Source organism: Copadichromis virginalis, linkage group LG11 (assembly GCF_057382275.1).
Source record: "Copadichromis virginalis isolate Kocher_CV1m ecotype Utaka linkage group LG11, C_Virginalis_male_GT1.1, whole genome shotgun sequence".
Taxonomy (NCBI): Eukaryota; Metazoa; Chordata; class Actinopteri; order Cichliformes; family Cichlidae; genus Copadichromis; species Copadichromis virginalis.
The window spans coordinates 37,993,052-38,012,780 of NC_140628.1; the positions used below are offsets into that span (position 1 = coordinate 37,993,052).

The window sequence follows — 19,729 nt, forward strand, 5'->3', positions numbered from 1 at the left end:
CTCCCCACACACTGTTATGTACGCTCAAATATATGATGTCATGGGAAACAAACAGAAACAAATGTGATTAGATTCTGTGCCCTGTTCAACAACAACAAGAGAGGGAGTGTCTGATGCCATTCTTCCTCAACCAAATCTATCCCTTTAGCTCGCAAATGTTACGTTACTGGCAGATAATTTGGAATTGGCAGGGAGATCTGCATGGAGAGGATTTTAATGGAAAATAATGCAGGAGCCTGGTGATTGGCTCTCGAGGCTTGTACGCAGAGGAAATTCACACAAGGTTTGGATTTCAGTTCATGATGAAGAGATCTTAGTCCATGGAGAGAACCCAGATTGGTCATGGGTGCATTCTTAAAATTTCTCATCAATTACCTCGACTATCTTGGACATCGGAGAAAACGTGATATCCAATAACACTGACGTAACTGATGGATGGGAGTCGGTTATCTTCTCCAGAGCTAAAAGTGTTTCCAACAATTTCACGCTGACCTGCAGTGAATCATCCTCTGCTCTGTGAGCTACACTCCATGCGTGTACGTGTCTCACTCCCACCTTTGCCGGTGTTGAACATACGCCCGAGCACGGCTTAGAAAAATACAAGGAACTGCATTGACTGTTACTCTCAGCATGTACAGCCAAATTTGTCGTGGAGCAAATCGCGCTGCCACAGACTGTAGAGTTTATTGCACTTACTCGAAGCCTCTTTTGTTTAAAAGAACTTCACTTGTTCTCTGTGTGGGCATTGGAGAAGGCAGTATGTCACGTTGAGTAACGAGAAACTCAGCTGGAGCAGCGATTATGTTTACACAGACATTCTCCAGGGCACCAGGGCAGATTTACTGAAGGGCTCTGAGAGCTGACTGCTGATACAACCAGCAGTTGTTTGAGTGAGTGGATGAAATTTACCAGAGTGGACGTGAACAGGAAGCTATAATCCCATTTTTATTAGTCTTACTGTGGAAATTGATTTTCAAGAGGATAAGTAATCTGGTTATATGTGAATTTAAACTTTCGATACAATGATTATAAATCCCTTTTGCCATGCTTGTTACTTGGGCTTTCAATATCGGATATGGACAATTTATTCTTGATATAGCTGTATAAGAGGTATCAAACATGCAGTGGTCTGATAGTGCTGCTACTGTATCAGCTGCATTCGCTCAAAGAAAAAGAAAAATGTCTTCAGTGGAGACATTGGCCTTGTTTCTGTTGCAGGAAACTGTTTCATCTGTTGCATGTTTGTGCATGCTCTTACTGCAGAAACCAGCCTGTAGGACCTCTTTCTGAGTTCTTGCCATGAGAGAAAACAAGCGCAGTCACCATTTAAGGCATGTCTGAGCTTCCCCCAAAACTGCTGAGTCTTGCTCAACGCTGATTATGAAAACTCAGAAAAAGCTTTCTTTCATGTAATCACATCCTCCTCCACATGAATGCAGTCGCATTGGGAACCCAGTACAGCTTAAATCAAGTTATGGAAACATATTTTCACATGTTAACATTAGTTGCTATGACTTTGCTCACTTGTCTCCGAACCCTCTCTTTTTCTGCTCTCTCTTTACTGCCCTCCTAGCGTAAGGGTTTTCAGGACATACATGCAGCAAATGTTTTGCTCATGTTGACATGTCTTAATTTGCACAAATATGGATTTCCCCAGCTTCCATGTAATCATAGCATGTGAAAATGTTTCTTTGCTTTGGTGTGAAAGAACAGTGAGTGCAGGCTGCTGTAATATCAAACACTAACATTTGCCAAATACAGTAGTTGGATGTTATAACCGACAATACAACTTATTAAATTGTCTCACTTTTTTTTAAACTGAACTGAACAGTCAAGCTGTTGCAGTATTGCTGCATCACATCATGAGACACATGATTTCAGTGGAAACAGAACAGCCAAAAGGCCCAAACAGGGCTCCGTTACTCTAAATGTTCGCACCACCAAGTCTCTGCCAAACCTGCAGCGGCCAATAGAATTATCCAAAACATGATTCTGCATGTCCTTAAACACATCTAAAAAACTATGTTTGGATACGGATGCTTTAGATTTATGTCTAGTAATTTTGCAACTGTAGATGTCCACAACTGGATATTTGCTGACAACAGTTTGCAGTACAACAATGGATTAGAATCAAGTACTGCTTCCAGTTGGGAACCAGCTCTCGATTTCCATGAGAATTACATGACTCCAAGACTATCACCTCCGTTTATCAGAGCTGGCATAGTTTTCCAACAGCTGCACATTGCAAAACAATGACTTCAAACTGAGCCATTAGTAGTAGGCAGTAGAGCCTCTGCTTACCTGATTCACATGGAAGCATTTTTATTCCGTTTCTACTCAGTGTTACGAGTTTGAGAGTTAGCAGGCTCTTCTCCACACAAATATGATAATGAATCGGTTCATAATATGACACATAACAAGAATCAAATGCTATCAAACAAATCTTATCATCACTCCCTCATTGGAGATGTGATTTCTGAGCTCCCAGCTGGCTGAGTCCTTCATCAGTTAATTATTCACATCTGTTTGTTTCACGTACTTTAGCCAACCTATGTCCAGCACTGATTTAATCATTATAATAGAGTCAAAATTGGCCAAACGTTGATGTCAAGGGAGCATTGAAGGCCCATTTTCCTTTCTAATTGTTTGCATCTGTGAACCTGCCCTGTGCCTGATAGGTTATCACAGTAACACATGCAGAAATGATGGCCTTCAATTTTGAACTATGAAATATCTGAGAAACACATTTTCTCAACTTTGATTAGAGAAATTTATCCTACAGAATAAAAGTGTGGCGGGGGAGGCTGGGATGAAGTTGGTACGGAGGAGAGCTGGTAAAGGTGGTTGAGTTTAAAAATCTAGGATCAACCACCCAAAAAACAGACAGTCCACAAGAAAAATGAAGAAGACAGTGCAGGCAGGATGGAGCTGAGTGTCAGGGGTGATGTGTGACAGAAGGACAGCTGCAAGAGTGAAAGAGAAGGTTTCCAAGATGGCAGTGAGACCTGCTGTGATGTTTGGTTTGGGGATGGTGGCGCTGACAGAAAAACAGGAGGCCGAGCTGGAGGTGAGTGACCAGGATGGACAAGATTAGAAAAGACTGGTGTTAGACAGACAGTTTGAACAAGTGCAGAGGAGAGAGTGGATATACTGGACAAAGCATAATAAAGACAGAGCTTCCAGGCAGGAGGAAAAAAGGAAGACCACAGAGTCATGGATGTAGTGAAGGAGGACATGGAGAGACTTGGTGTTACATAAGAGGATGCTAATAATAGGGTGAGATGGAAGCAGATGAGCCCCTGTGGTGACCAATAAAAGGAAGCAGCCATATATATATATATATATACAGTTTTTTTTAATCAAAGTGACATTATCCTAAATTGCAAACCTTAAATATGGATTTTCACGGGATCACACGGCTCTTATGCACCTCACACTTGCATACATACACATGAATGATCCTATAAAACAAACCTTGCTACTCAACTTGTGGCAGTAAAACTACAAAACAAGCTTAAATTATAAATTAATTTGAGTTCTTATTGATATTTCAGTGGCATTGGCGTTCTGTCCCTGCGTATGTACAGCATTAAAAATAGTTAATCTTGTAAAAAAGAATTTCTAAATAAAGTTAAACAGAAAATCCTCCTCCCTTCTGAGTTGAAGATATGACTATTTAGCCACAGGACGAGTCATTAATTTGACCACTACTGTGATTCAAACTGGAATCTGCATTACTGCATGCAAGTAAAGCCACTAACTGCTGCACGCTTCAGAGCTGGCATGTGTTCAGTGTCCTTTATGAAGAATGCAGACAGACACGATGGGAACATTCTTCCTTTTCCCGTGTGTATTGTCCAAGCAGCGCCTTGGGTTTTGCTTGCATCCAAAGTCCACATAATCTCCTGATCACCTAACAAGCAGCACTCACTGGTGATTTTTGGAATTCACCCTTCAGGGTCCCTGAAAAACCTGCTGGGAGCTAGAAAATCTATCCGTGAGGAATACCAGAGGCTTCATTGCCTGTTTGTCCATTTCATCCCAACCCCCTCCTCTATTTTTTTGTCACGCTGAGCCATGTCCCCTTCTAAATCTAGTCTCTATATTCAGAAGGTTTTCAGTATGAAAACATTAGGCCCCTCTCCTCTTTCCCACAGCTAACTAGCTCAACACACAGGCATCCAGGAAGTGTGGGGTCATATTTTGCCAAGAAAGACTCCATTACAGGAGCCAAGAAGAAAAAGGAGTGGAAGAGGAGAAAAGAAAAGAAGAAACTTAAAGTGTGGGTTAGGGTAGCAGGGAGGTGTAAGAAGAGACAGAGAGAAGTGAGCCATGCAAAAGAAGGAGAGTGGGGTAACATTTTCCATTTCCTCTTCCCATCATCCCACTGTCAAGGCATCAACCGCTACCCGCTAAAGCTAATTCCTGCTCTCTGCAAACGAATGGGGGAAAACAGAAGAGGGGGGGCTGTGTACTGTTGACCCAGCTGAGTGCGATGAAATGGGCCTGAATATAGTGGAAAACGGGGGAAACAGGAGCCCCTTAAAAATGCAGCTCTGAGTTCACACTCCACTGTTTGGATGATCAAATTTAAAAAGATTTCAAAAAAGGCAAACAGGGTTAGATTCACGACTCTCAGTGGTTATATAACCATTTCTGCTGACTTCAGTTCTGTAACAGGAGCCAAAAAGTGCAGCAGGATCAGCCTTAACTCTTCTTTATGGACTCCTTTCTGTGCATGAAACAGGACTTATCTTACCACCTCTTCACTGCTTGTGTTTGTAGGTAGTGATTGTTTTATTCCTTTTATTTTGACAGCACATGTCTGCTTTTTTAAGAAAAGCTGACTTGACATTGCTTCTTCTTTTTTTGTCAGTAACCGTGAACGAACGTTGGAGGTTCAGCTCAGCCTCCTTGTGGACTAGTAAACTGGTTTCTGGACTGAGTCTGATATAAATGAGTCACTGCTGTGCATGCAGTAATGCTCCCTTGCTGTTTCCATTGGAGAGGCTTCAGTGTGTGATGGAGAGGTGTATGTGAAGATCAGCCACTTGACTAATGGCCATTGCTCATTTCCTGTTGTGAATGTGAAGTGTATTTTTTTCTGTGGAGCTGAAGGGAAAGGGAAAGAGACGAAAGCAACAGGAGAAACAGCAAATGAGAGAAGAGACGAGAGTGAGGAAATGTCTGTAAGCGAGAGGAAGGCTGATTCATACCACTGGAGCAGTCATCTCCTCGCCAGCCTCCCTCGCACTGGCAGCGATCTGGAGCGACACACCGGCCGTGGACGCACTCCTTAGTGCAGCGAGCTGTTGGTGAGAAGGAACAGAATTAGAAACAGATTTGTGGAGAAGGGTCAGGGTTTTAAAGAAGCTTTAATGTTTACGTTATCTCAAGCTTTTGGCCAGAAAATTGGATAATGTCACAAAAGCACAGTCGTTTTTTATTTAACCAGGTTCCACTGAGGCTGGTGACCTCTTTTTCCAGAGAGACCCGCCAAGTGCTTTCAATCAGGACGATCCAACATCAGGCACGCAAATAAAACTGTTGTAAAAACCAGGTTACAAAGTATGAGGGCACAAAGAAAATGAAGACTTACTAAAAGACAGGTGTGTGTATGAAAAATTGACATGCGCAGTTTTTAAAAAGCAATGCATAAACCTGCATTCTTTCTATCTGCAAGCAAGGGGTGATCAGTCTGGTGCAGGAAGTAGTCCGTTTATAAATGAGAGAAAATGACGCTCACTAAACACCAGATTATGGTCTCAGCGGCAGGTTTGACTTCTGCATTTTATTGTAAATTTCAAATCCATCTCGTCACATACAATAGGCCCCATCGTATCTTAAAGACCCATGTATCAGCCCAACACTTCACTCTCAGACTGCTTGTGTTTCCAAGAATTTCTAAAAGTGGAATGGGAGGCAGAGCGCTCAGCTATCAGCTCCGGGTTTGGTTTCAGGAGACAAACGCCCTCTCTGAGAGTCTGCCTTCTAAAGAATAGCCTTCAAACTTTCCATGTTTGATAAAGCATATAGTTAGGGTTGGATATAATGACCCTAGACCATCCCGTAGTTATGCTGCCATCCATTCAGCCATGCCCAGTGACTTCCCATGATGCACTAGGTTTTTCTTCTCCACACCTATTTCATTCTCCATGTGTTTATATTACTACTGGATATCATCAGATTTTATCTTCTGACAACCGTGTGTGTTCTTTCCTGTCTCTTTATGTCAACCAGTGGTGGCAGATGGCTGCCCCTCCCTGAGCATGGTTCTGCTGGAAGCCTCTTCCTGTGGAGAGGGAGTTCTTCTTTCCCACAGTGGCCAAGTGTTGCACTATGAAACTGTCTGATTGTTGAGGTTTTCTTTCTAATTCTGTAGGAGCTTTACCGACAATATACAGCACCTTAAGGTGACCATTGTTGTGAACTGGCTTTATATAAATAAAACTGAACTAAACTGAAGGTTTGGGGTTTATTTTAAAAATTATAGACCTATAAGTTACCTTCCAACTTAACCTTTCAAATCACTGCAAAACAACTGATCCTAAAAAAAACTAAAAACATATCTTTCTTTATGGTACAGACTGAAGCCATTCACATGCAAACAACCATTTATTTAATTAATAGTCTGATATGTTGCTTTTTTCAGTCAGTCTGGTATCACTGCAAAATCCCTTCACATCATAGCTCAGCCAAGGTATCCTTGGTAGAAGTATCCCCATGCGCTTACCTGCTGCTCTCTGGCAGGTAGCTCCAAGCCCTCCTGGGTTTTAAATGCACCTTAGAACACACATGCATCAACACTACAATGAGCGGGTGGAGGGAGGTTTGGAGTCTTCTCTCACCCCCGTTCTCTGCGACCTGCTGGAGCGGGGGGGCTAGGAGGAGGAGTTGGCCGTCCGACTGCGGTCTGGAGTGTGGGGCCTTCCTGCTGCTGTGGAGTCGGGGCGGTCTGCCTCCCCCCACCGCAGGGAAAAGGGTAACACCACCTGGGTCTGGGTGCAGTTCCCCCCCTCCAGGGGCAAGGGTACCTAGACCCGGGGCTTAGAGTACGCTTGGGGAGTGTGATCGTGTGTACAGCGTCTCTTTATGTCTGTCTCCACGTTGGTTGAGTGTGGAGTAAGTGCATATGAGAGCATGAGGGTGGGAATGGATGTTTGTATCTGTGTGTGCCTGTATGTCTGTGTCTATATGTCAGGTTGGGTGTCAGGCGCCACCTCTCTGGGGACATCTCAGGCCCTCCAAGGTTTGGAGGCCTATCTCCCCCTACCACCACTTCCCCTGCCAGTGGCGGACTCCCTCAGAAATCGGTGCGTTGGTGGTTCTTTGTGTCCGGGGATGGGCGTCCAGGTACACACCGGCTCACTCCTTGGCGGCCGCTTATCGGGGCCTGGAGCCTGGGGCTCGCTCGGGCCACTTCGGAGGTGGGGTGCCCCCGGCCTCGGGGCCTGGGGCTCGGTCACTCAGGCGCAGCTGGCTGCCGGCGGAGCTCACGGGCGCGTCACTGCAACTCCCCCTGGCTTCTGCTCCGCGGCTGCTGAGTGAGCCCTCATCTGGGACTCTCCTCAGCTCTTTCTGGGACAGTGGCGCAGCTGCCCCTCTGTTGGTCTTCCTTGGTCTCTTGTGTTCTGGGGGCCTCTGGATGTCTGGAGTTTTGATCTCCTCCATACCTGCTTCATGCCCTGGAGGACGGGGCTGTGGCCCCCCCCACACCCTCTAGCAGATTATTACATGAAGGAACCTTTTAAAAAACAAAAAACAAGCACGTCCATGCTCACAGGTGTACACACGGGTGATCACACCCACAAACTACACCCTTTTTGGCTCCTACCTCAAAGCACACTGTGTTCTGTTGATCTTATGTGCTGCACAATAATGTTTAACATTTAGTATTTACTGTCATATTCCCATATATCATTGTGATGTTGTTTATTCTATTACTCTTGTTCTCTTCTGCTTGTTTTCTTTTTTCTTTCTCAGCAGGTGACCCAGGTGATCGATATATGCATTTTTTTTTCTCTGCCCGTTCTGTTGGTTTTTGGTTTTTGCCCTTCTCCCCCGTCCCTCTTCTCAGCTGTTTCTCTTTCCCTCTTTCTTTCTCCCCTTCTTTCCCCCAGTCAAGTCTGTCCCATATTCAGTAAGTGAAAATAAAATAAACAATAAAAGGTGAATCAAATGGACCATTACGGCAAGGCTGGGATGGTCAGTTTCTTTGCCTTTAGACAACAATTCTGATGGCAAAAGAGCCAAACGGGACAGGCAAAAAAAAAAAAAAAAAAAAAGAAGTATCCCTTGTTATCATGCTTGGTTTCAATAAACCGAGGTGGTGATGATCAAAATGACCAACTCAAGGCTTTAAAACCAGAGTCCATTAAACAGTTGGTGATGTTGCATTACCTATGTCCATCTTTTATATACAGTCCAGACTAAAAGAACAATTTACTGCTAGGTTAGTTAAGCCTTTTACCTAAAGGATACCACATATTTAACTCAATTTGTTTCTGCAAACTCATACTGGCTGCAGTAGCAAACATACTGTTTTCTCTTCATACGCTGGAACAGGCAGCGGGAGATGTGTCTTGGGAGATTATGATTGGACGATGAGCTCCATGAAATCACTCCGAAGATATGAGGGTAGTTTGTCCAGCATGGCCTCGTAAATAAAAACATACCCATGACTCAAGAGCGAGATGGCCGGCCAACAGCAGACTACAGGACACGGCGATGAGTTATTGGTTTAAAAGTTAGACTTGATGCGCTGTGATGAGTCCGGTTTACAGAGACATTGCAGTGATATGTGAATAAGACGTTGTCGTAATCAATGGCAGCAAAAAGCTTTTTCCTGGCTTTGAAAGAACAAACTCACTTTCACTCAAATCAAGTTTGAGTCAGAGTCACTGTCTGCCACTGAAGACTGCAAGAAACAAGCTGAAGTAAAGAAAACAATTAAACTGCAGATTATTTTGTGGAATCATTGTGTAAAAGTCTGCAAAATCTCTTTAAAGTAAAACAAATAAAAAATAACAGATGAATTTCTAGAAGCTGGGACGACATCTTCAGAGGTCTTCTGTGCAGCTCCAAAGATATTCAGTTTGCAATGATACAAAACAGAAGTGCAACAAATCATCACAAAAATGACAAATTGATTTTCTACTGCTTAGTTCATTGATTGATTAATTCTTGCAGCTAAGCTTTTTCCATTTCCATTTTTTGTAAGATTCCAGAGTTACTAATTATGCTTCATGTCGGCATGATTTTGTTCTTTTAATCATTAAACACCATGAAATAGATTTCAAAGCAACAAATCCGAGTTGTTTATACAATCAAAATCTATTCAACTGTATTATTTCCCTGTAAATGTATTCCACCCATCGTAAGCGGCGCACGAGCTGCCAGCTCGACAGCTGGGCTCAACCATGCAATTGAAAGCTCCAGTGTTAAGATGCCATTCAGACTGTCAAGGAGCTTCCTTGTAAAAAGAGTCTCTCAGCTGTGCGCAAGCCAACATCATAAACGGCTCTGCTGTTAATTAAGTGAATTCAAACATGCATTTATGACTGGAGACTACAAATCTCTTTAATTTTTTTGTTACAAAAGCGTTTTCTCTGCTGACAGCAACGTGCTGCGAATGCACATGTTTTTCTTTCAATTCAAACTCAATAAACAGTAATTTTACTGATTACTTTTTCCCCTTTAATTGAAGGCGTGCGGATACTGGGGGAGGGAAACTTGGGGATCTAACATGTCATCAAACGAACAAGGTAAACATAATTATAGGTAATTATATATATTTAGAAAAAAAACACTACATTGTACAGAAACTGGGTTCAGAGCTATAGATGACACGTCGATGGAGGATATTTCAATTACAAAGCTCAAAACACGCTCATCTGGTTCCGTTCTGGCCTTTCTCGTGTCAGTCATGAAAATCAGAGGTTGGGCTAAAGGTGGCACACAATAGGCAACCGTAAACGCATATTATCTCTGCTGGGCGACAAGCATCCGTCTACAAAATGTCAGTTTTTCAAGCACAAAGCACGCAAGCCTTCTTATTATCATACTTTACTCCTAAGATCATCCAGCGATGAATGGGAAGGTCTGTGAAGCTACTGTAGAATTTCCTCAAACCATGCAGCCTCACGAGTGGTTTCGTGTTATTTATATCTGTCGCTGCTGTTTGTAAGCAATAAGAGAGTGTCAGTGCGCTGCTGACAGCTGCAACAGTTTCAACCTATGCGACGACACTGATCAGTCACATTGTTTAAACCAGCCAAGAAGAGAGTAGCAGCCATGTGGAGAGAGACACAAAGCTCCCGATTAAACCTGCGTCATGTTTCAGGCAAGTGATTGAAGCAAATACCAACAGGACTGAAGAAACTGTTGACTATGGTAAATACACTACACAGCGTCACCTTTGCAACATCAGTTGGTTACTAACTAACCATCAGCTACAAAGTGATGCACAATGGGTGAATTGCTTTGCAGATCAGGGTTCAAATGTGCACGTATTTACTGCTTTCTTGCAAATTTTAGCCCTTTGCATTAGAATACTTCTTAATAAAGAAGTACTATAACCTTATGTAATATTTACTCATGTCTTAAATTCAATGTGTTTCGTGCCTGAATTCCATTATATCAGTATGTCCAGAGAGCTGACATACTGAGTCTGGACCAATAGAAACATGTCCTTGTATGATGACAGTTGGGTCTCTTCATCGGTGGTAATACACTCAAACAAATATTTTAACCCAGAATGCTGACTTTAACTAACTTTTCATTTTGTTACATAAGTACAATGGAAAATGTTACATTTAATGATATCTGGTCAAATTAAATTGACTTGATTTGTATACATTCAAATCATATTTTCCTTAATGATTAATTACTTGATTTAATATATTTCAGTTTTATTTCACTCACATTTATTGCTTTGTGTCCATGAGGGCAAAGAATTATTGTTTTGAGTGTATCATGAACAACTTTTATATTATTAAAAATACTTTTTTAATATAAACTGACAAACTCAGGCGCCCCACCTTTGTGTGAAAAAGCCGATAACTTCAAACTTCCACCTACAGAGTCTTATTTCTACAAGTGGGGTTAATATTGTGTCTCCCTTGTACCAACAAACCCACTCTGCCCCTTCAGGGCATGGATGGTGGATTTCTGAGTCGTGTGGCTTGCAATGTGAAGCCACAGAAAATTGGGTTTGTACCAGTTTATTCCTTGGATGCTCAGTCAGACGGGGATCTTGAGAGGTTGGAGGCAGATTTGGCATATTGGGATCTTTGTCATGTTCCTCAAGCTGGTTCTGAGCAATTTACATTACATTGTTGGGCAAACTGTCCTGGTGGGAGAGGCTGCTGTGGGTGATGAGCGTGTCACACTGTTTAGGTGTACATACACCTTGAGTAACATCTTCATGAGCAAGAAGAACCATGTTTTTCAGCAGAACATTAGATAATGATGAGATTATGAGTTTACCTGTTAAGTTGTTTTGTTTTTGCAGTTCAAATTGTGATGGCATTTAAAAGAGCACCAAATACTTCCACGTATATTTAAGTTGGGGTCATTTAGATGTACAGCAATTATAAGACAACATGATTATACAATACCTGAGGCACAAATCAAATCAATGTGGATGAAAGTTTTAACTTTAATTAAAATGAAGCTGTAAAAATGGATTGGTAAAATTGCTTCACTACTCTATAATGTAATTTTTTAAATGAATTTATTATACTCATTTCCAGCGTCATATTTTTACTCTCTGACTTTACTGAAGAATCTTTGTATGATTCAGGTTTTAATGGGTCTCGGTGCAGCCCGTCAGTTCATCCGCTACCAACAAGCTGCTTTAGCTCCTCTTACTTTAAGGCCACCATCACTAGAGTAGAAAAAATGAATATATAGGATATAGAATACTTACTTATTTAAAAAATGAGCTTACATACTTTATTTTTGCATCATGATACATGAAAACAAGCTGATCAAATGCTGAATTCATACAAATGATGACACTGATATGGAGCATTCTTTGCTTTGAGCTGCAGAGGCAGCAGTGCCGCACGTCTGAACTCAACAGAAGCTTAACTATTGTAACAAAAGTTCCTAAAATGATGTGAAATCTTGGAATGAAAACACATCAAATATATTTTTCTGAAAAATTCCAGCAATTACTGCCAGCAGGATGAGAAACTCCAGTGGGTAGTGAACCTACAATTTTGGTTATTTGTGTGCCACGTGCTGCTCATACTGACGATGCACACTGCATGGAAAAAGAGGAAATAAAACACTTTCTTCGAGTAATGTGAATGAGTTACTGCGTGCACAAATGTAGCACAGTATTGCTTGCAAACTAATCAGTGTGTTGGTACTGACTGACTTGGTTGATGTTGTTTTTGTCTATAAGCCAGTGTCAGAATGCTTTTCCTTTTGTACTCTTCGTTTCAGTGCCTTAACATTAGTATTTTGGCTGCTTCCACGTCAGCTTTTTTTTAAAGACAAAAGGTGACATATTTGGATGACAGGGCAGAGCAAAGCAGCAGCCACAACCTGTACAGATGCACAGACACTTATCTTGTCCCTGAGAAACCTGCTGGACAGGCTGTGCCTCACAATAAGCTGCACAATAAGCTGTGTGCCTTCAGATAATTCTGTTAATCTCTCATCCTCGATAGATTCAGTGACTTGAATTTGAAGATGAGGCCTTGCAGGGTGCCGGCTAAAGCTCGAGTTATACAACCAATAATACGGTTGTTATTATGGTGGGGGTTGGGAGGGGGGGGATGCTGTTTTTAACACCAGCTGTTCACATGATTTCTAATGCTTTTAAGTTTTTCCCTTTTAAGGGAATCCCCTTTTAAGTCAAAGGGGATTGGGCTGTTTTTCAAACCAGTCACAAGTGGCCACAAGAGGAACTGCAGTTTTCCTGAGAGCTGTCTGGTGAGGTTCTCTGCACAGTGTTCGCTGTATTCCTGTTTTTAAATAGAAGTGCAACAAAATACACTTAAATAGAATTATCTAATAAATGTCTGTCTATGACACAGCCTTGTATTTTTATCAGCCTGTTGTGAGACACCAATTAGAAGATAACTGTGTCCGTGCATCGCACCTGCTCCACTTGTATGTAACTTGCTCCACTTAGCTAATAACTTTAAACTTTGCTGCCTTGTTAAGTGAAACCAGTGAGTAGCATCGCTGTGGCTGTACATCTTTAGTATAAGGAAAAATGTAACAGTGTAATCATTACTCACATCTATCTTGTTTCATTCTTGTAGCGAGAACTTTAATGTCGGTTTTGGTCTCTGTTAAAAGTTCTCCAGACCGATTTGTCTCACCTTTCTGTCTTAGTAACATGACACTGATGCACGAGTAAGAGCAAAGAGTGCAAAGGTTTCCACAGCTACTTACGGACACATTTGCCTCGACTCTCGTAGTAGCCTGGACAGCACTGGTATCTCTTGCGGTAATCAGTCTTCACCGCCTGCCTGTAGGCTGTTTTGTAGGTGATCCTGAAAGAATAACATAGGGCACACATTATGTTTTGACTATCCCCTGGCAGGAAGAGGAAGTCAGGAAGGAAATGAGTCATTCTGCTTCAGCTACCTGTGGCGCATGCATTTGTAGGAAGTCCGTGGATCCGAGCAGGGCTCCTCTCCCACTTGGTCATAAGGATGCAAGTAGGACTCCTTTACTGAGGTGGTGAAGCTGTAAGGCAGAACAGCAGAAACAGTGTAAATACTACACCCACTCACAGGAGATTTTTTATGAGTGGCAGTGCTGTTCGTCATCATCATCAGTCCTGTCTGAATTATCTAAATAGCTATTAGATGCACTTTTCCACAGAGTCTGTGAGAAAGATGGAATTGACAGAATTGAAGCACACACCCTGGGTGTAGATGACATCAACAACACTCGATGCCATTGTAAATGTCTGCCATACTGTGGCCTCAGTTTAGTAAAGACATGTCATGTATCTGTTTTACAGTAAATTGTCTGACTGAACTCTGTTTTCTTGCATTTGATTGGTCTGTTAGTCACCCAAATAGTTTTATCCTAAACACAAATGACTAAAGCAATAAAAGTGATGCTGAAATTTAATTAGAAAGTTGACTTTGAGCCTCCACAGAGGAGGTACCATAAATAACACCAATGTTCTTTTTATTTGGCTGTTTTTGTGTCCTAATGTCTCGTCTGACCACTTTAACTTTTAAATTTAGTAAATTGCATTTTTTCATATATGCAATGTATGATGATTACATTGTATCATAGCAGTGACAGTTGTTTGTTTGTGTGTTTAAGCAGGCCTCACCTCTCCCACGTGCTGCACACATTGGGGTCTCTTGGGTCCAGAGAGCAGCTCAGTCCAATCAGGATGCTAAAAAGCAGCAGGACGGCAGAGCTCTGCAGGGTCGGCATGGTCCTGAAGGGAAGGAGAAGCAGAGACTTACAGTGGACATATGTTACATATGTGACTGGCTGATGGAACAAGCAACAGTGACAAATCTGAGCTTTAAACCTCTTCTGTTCAATCACACTGTGGAAAATATTCTACAGCTGGAGTTTTACACTCGTTGTTTTGTTTTTGCTTTGCTATTATTAACACTTCACAGTTTGGAGGATGGAAAGATTCATTGAAAGACTGGTTTGGGGCACCCACAAATTCTAGTTAAATGAAAGTAAAAGACTTCATTAAAGCTCAGCAGAGGTGAGGCAAAGTGCCAGACTTGAGCGTAACGCTGCCCGCTGAGCTCTGTGCCGTCTCAGCCGAGAGCATAAAACACAGGCGTCGGGAGACACCGTGACAGCAGACGCGATGGCTGGGTATGGTTAGAGCATTAGGAGGAAAGAAAATGAGACAGAAAGAGGGATCACAGTCAGGAAATGTGACTCTTAACTTGATCCTGACCCCTATCAATCAGTGCTGCCGTGAAGCCTCCACGCTCCTGTGCTGTCCCCTTCCACACTCCAGCAGCATCTGGATCCGATCAGAGATCAGCCCGAGAGAGCGCGCCTCGGCTCGGGCGACCCTGTCAGGCTCTCAAGGAGCCGAAGGAAGATGATTTCCCCCTAAAAATATCCTGAACACAAGTTCAGAAGGCTGGTTGTGTGAGCCTTCTGGTGAAAGCATCGTGGGAATATAACGAAACAAGGACATTATGTTGCCATCGGTCCAGTCCTCACTGTTTTCTCAACAATTCCCCTCTGACAGAATTTTGGTCACAGCTTCTCATATCAGCTGCATGTTACCGTTGAGAGCTCTCTGATATGTTGAGACGGTGACACTTCAACCCCAGACTGAGAGTATTTTCAGTCAAGCAGCTCATGTGGAAACATTTCAGATTTCTGACGAGTGGAAAGAAGTTTCTTTCTTAAGATTCTTAGTGGACAAAATTTCTTCATTGTTGTTTGTGATTAGATCTCACTTAAAGTCACTAAAGCTGTGAAAGTGAATCCATGTTCTCCAAGAACACGGCTGTATCCATACATGTAAATTTCATAATCCACTCAGGCCTCTCTGCAACCTTAAACCTGAGAACTTGGAGGCGGTCCACACAGCAAGCACAGAGCGTGACGTTCCTTTTCATGCATGTTGCAGTATGTTTTCCACATCCTCAGTCCTGTTCTGGATTGCTCACACTGTTCTTGCTATCACTCTCAGGAGTTGTATATAGTCTGCAAAACCCTTTGAAATCCTGAGGGAGTCGTGCATGTTTGTTTAAAGTTTCATGACAAGAAGCTGAACTTGGTGAATAGCTGTAGCATGACCACCAGTGACTTCGGCAGAGTACACATCCACTAATCAAGTCATTTTTCCTATGGGAATCGTGAATTCCCATCCAGAATTTTAGGAACATTATGTCACATCAAAATTTGTTCTGAAGAGCTGTCACATGAAGTGCGTCACAGCAACGTAACCATTTATTGTTGCTCGTTTCGGCACATTGGACTCACTCTGAAAATATCACCCCTTCAGTGCTGGCATAAGAATAAAAAATGACAAAAAAAGGGGCTGTGGGCCTATTTTTACCCCTAAGTTTTCACAGCACCATCACCTTTAACACCTGCTGCAGCATCTCTCTGTGGTTTAGGCTTCTCTGTGCTCCTGCACTGAGTCCTCATTTAAAGGCAAGTAGAGATCAACCAGTTCTTTCAGCTAAAAGAAATCCAAAGTTTTACAACAAGCTCAATAAAACGTACTCGTGCACTGGACTGGTGACTATAAACTGTTAAAGCTACGACACTACCTTAACATAACTGTACACAATATACAACAACCACAATCACACCTTAACAACTTCAAGGCCAGAACAGACAGCTGTGGGCTCAGAAGGATCAAAGACACTTAGGAGAGTGTTAAGATAAAACAACAACATGACCACAGTGACGTATTAAAAACTACGTTTTTTTTAAAACTTCAACTTAATCAAAACTTTAATTTAGAGAATAAATGACAGCTGTGAAACAATGACCAGATAAATATGGTTACTGGGCTGTTCTAAAAGCTGTCACCTCTAATACACATGGAACAATAAACAGAGCACAGCAATGCTGTATCCACTGCACTGCAAGGACGCTTCTGAAAAGTGGCAGGAGGTTGTGCTTGAATAACAGCTGCAAGCTGGTCCTGGTACTGGGAAAAGAGTATCAACTTTCAACCCAGATTGGATTTTTAATGGATATTTTAACATGTTGTCACATGAAAAGATCTGTTGTCATAGTTTAAGGAACTAAAACATTGGTCAAGGTTTATAATGTAAACTCGAAGCCAGTGGAAAAACTCTGATTTGCAGATTCGGCCTCGTGGCTGGCTGTAGTTTCTATCCTGCCTTCTGTATGTCGCTTATTTGTGGTTTTGCTCACTTTTCATGTGCATGTTTGTATTTCAAGTCACCGCTTTGGAAATTTTGGGATGTTTCCTGAAACGAAAAAAAAAAAGATTTCCCTCCAGCTTGATGAATAATGCATGCCTCTAATACTGCCAAGGTCAGCTGTTCATTTCCCGTCAGAGCCACCTCAGATATGTTTACCAAATTGTTCTATATGCTAACGTAAGACCAGGAAAAAAGATAATGTGACGTGTTTATCGAAGCGCTTCAGCATAAACATCTCAGTTCAATGAACGCCTTTCCATAAAGTCCAGCGACTGGTTATCTCTGCTGGAGATTTGGCACGGTGACGACTGCAGCACGAATCTCCTGCTTCTGATAAACTGCCTTTTACTGCTCTCCTACCCACTGTCAGGAGTTAATTCACTTACTGGCACAACAGCCAACGCCTAAGAAATGTGTGCCACAAAAACAGGATTTTATAAGAACAGGCATATGGCTTTTATTAAGAGCAGTCATCAACTTCCCAAGGCACTTCATTGGACTGGGGGTAAATATTTTTCATTACCTTCTTTTCATTTTAATTGTGCTTCATTAGAGAAAAGCTTCAAACCGCATGGGAATTCTTAAACAGTGAGAAAGAGCGAGTAATGAGCGCAGATGGGGCTGTTTGGAAGTCGCTCGCTGTTTGCGTTGCATGTTGAAGTTACCTACAGTGGAAAGGTGGAGCAGGGAGACGCCTAGAGCTCCAGGTGGTAGTATCATCATCTGGAGGTCTTCAGGGAGGCAACCCTGCTTGTTTTAGTGCAACAAAGAATGGCAGGTGCTTTTAGAGAAAGCACCTCCACTTGACCAGTGGACAGACTGACTCTTCTTCTCTCCTCCTCCTCCTCCTCACATAATGGCCTTTACTCCATTACATTCAGCAACCATTATTTTCCTTGAGCTTCTTCCAGACTGCAGTCCTGAACCTTTTCACTTGGACAAGTTTGGCTGCAGCACAAAAGCGTGCTTTATGTATCCTAAACCTTTTTCCACTCCTATTTGATGCATTGAGCTTACAGCCAGCTGGCAGTAATGTGTACACACCTCCACAGTTCAAATCCACTGGACACATAATGTAAAATCTGGACCAGGATCAGTAAAAAAACCCATAATAGTAGCGACTGCGCCAACATATTTCTGGTTGTGTTTGTGATGAAAAAAACAGACAATCTTACTGAGCGTAGGGAAACTTTCATGTGGCTCTTTAAACAGTAGAAAATAAGCAAAGTGCCATACACGAGCGTACGCTCACACACACACACACACACACATGTCTGGAGACATTACACATCAAATGAGTCCCATAAGCTGAAGTATTTTTAGAATCCAAGGATATTTTGTTAATTCGCGCAGCCTCTCTTCACTCACACTGTCAACAGCGTCCCGCTCGTGCACACACGCGTTGCACCGACTGCAGAATGCTGTTAGAAGTCCAAGCAATGCTTCTTCCACCACCGCACAGGGGCTTCAGAGAAAACAGAGCCCAAATGAAAACAGATGCACTGCTTTTATATTAATCTCACCAGACATTTGTACTCATGTTATTACCATATTCAGTTTCAATCACAGGCCCTTCAGGATCTGTAAGTGCTGACAACCCTAAAATAATTTTCATTTGACTTCATGCAACAAAGCCATTTTATTAAGGTAATATTCCCATCAGACTGACAAGATAATAAAGAGTAATGACAGTGAAGGGGCTAGCACTGGAGGGGACACAGCGGGTTTGTGAGAAACCCTTTTTTCTTTGTTCTCGTGACATTTATGAAGCAATTTACACCTTTTTACAACAATTATTAGAGAAAATGTTGCAAAATTTAGGACCCAGTTCAGCATGTTCTGGACTATAACCTGGTGAGGTTCTCATGCATTCTGTGTGGTTTAGAAATGAGCTTATTTTACTCTTTTTGGGTTCGATTGGCTTGTGAAATCAGCCTACTTTTGTGTCTTCTGTTGTTTAAACCCCTAAAGTATGCAAAACTGTAAAAACCTAGTCACACCTGGTCACATCGATGATATATTAATCGATTTTAATTTATCAGCTCCTGAATGTAAAAGCAAAACTGGCCTATTAAGGTTGTTTAACCTTCTAGGACCTGGAATCCACATATGTGGACATCACAGTTTGGGTTGTCTGGACCAAGATACTAAATTTTGCTCTACAAGGGCCTGATATCCACTGACATTATACTGCCACTGTTCTATAATCAGCCCAAATAGCAAAGAGAAATTAAAAATGTATGCCGTGAAAGATGTACGGTCTTAGGAGGTTAAGGTAAGATTTAAAAAAAATGTGGAACTACCAGAAAATCTGAATGTTTTAGATTAAAGTCAGAAATTTATGAGAACAAACTGAAAATTAAATAGAAAAAACTTAGAAATGTTCAAGAAAATGACTATTTTACCAGAAATCAGCTCATCATTTTATGATGAACACATCATTTGGGAGCTTTTCTTGTAAATGTTTGAGCACATTTTTTCAGCCTGTGTTTCAGCAAGATTTCGACTGCTTTTTAAAAAACTTTCTCCTCTTTTAATAAAAGAATACACATTGCTGAAGAAGCAAACACGTGACCCTGCGTCCTCAGCGTTATATGTCTGTCAGTAATGTTATTGTGTAGCTTCTGGATGAAACGCATGTATGTAAGCTATTCTGTTTGTTACGCAGGTAAAAGAAGGTAAAGCTGTTTTCATGTGGATAGCTTTAATGTTGCAGCTAAAGCTGACCACAGAAGAACACACTTTACATGCACTTCTTCACATGACTGCTATCAGCTGCTTAATTTTAAGACATAACTCCAACTTGCCTGAATGACCTTTACAGGAAGACGGTCTCAGTGAGTCTATCTCAG

The 19,729-nt window shown here is 41.9% G+C and overlaps 1 protein-coding gene across 1 annotated transcript in view; it reads right to left on the reverse strand.

The window, feature by feature from the left end:
• pear1 (platelet endothelial aggregation receptor 1) overlaps positions 1–19,729 on the reverse strand; it is a 59,929-nt gene that overhangs the window by 21,214 nt on the left and 18,986 nt on the right. Inside the window, exons 2-5 of the mRNA XM_085472323.1 lie at positions 14,315–14,425; positions 13,609–13,710; positions 13,414–13,514; positions 5,217–5,309 (exon numbers count right to left, since the gene is read on the reverse strand). Coding sequence (XP_085328449.1) covers positions 5,217–5,309; positions 13,414–13,514; positions 13,609–13,710; positions 14,315–14,425 — 407 coding nt within the window. The remainder of the gene's footprint in view (positions 1–5,216; positions 5,310–13,413; positions 13,515–13,608; positions 13,711–14,314; positions 14,426–19,729) is intronic.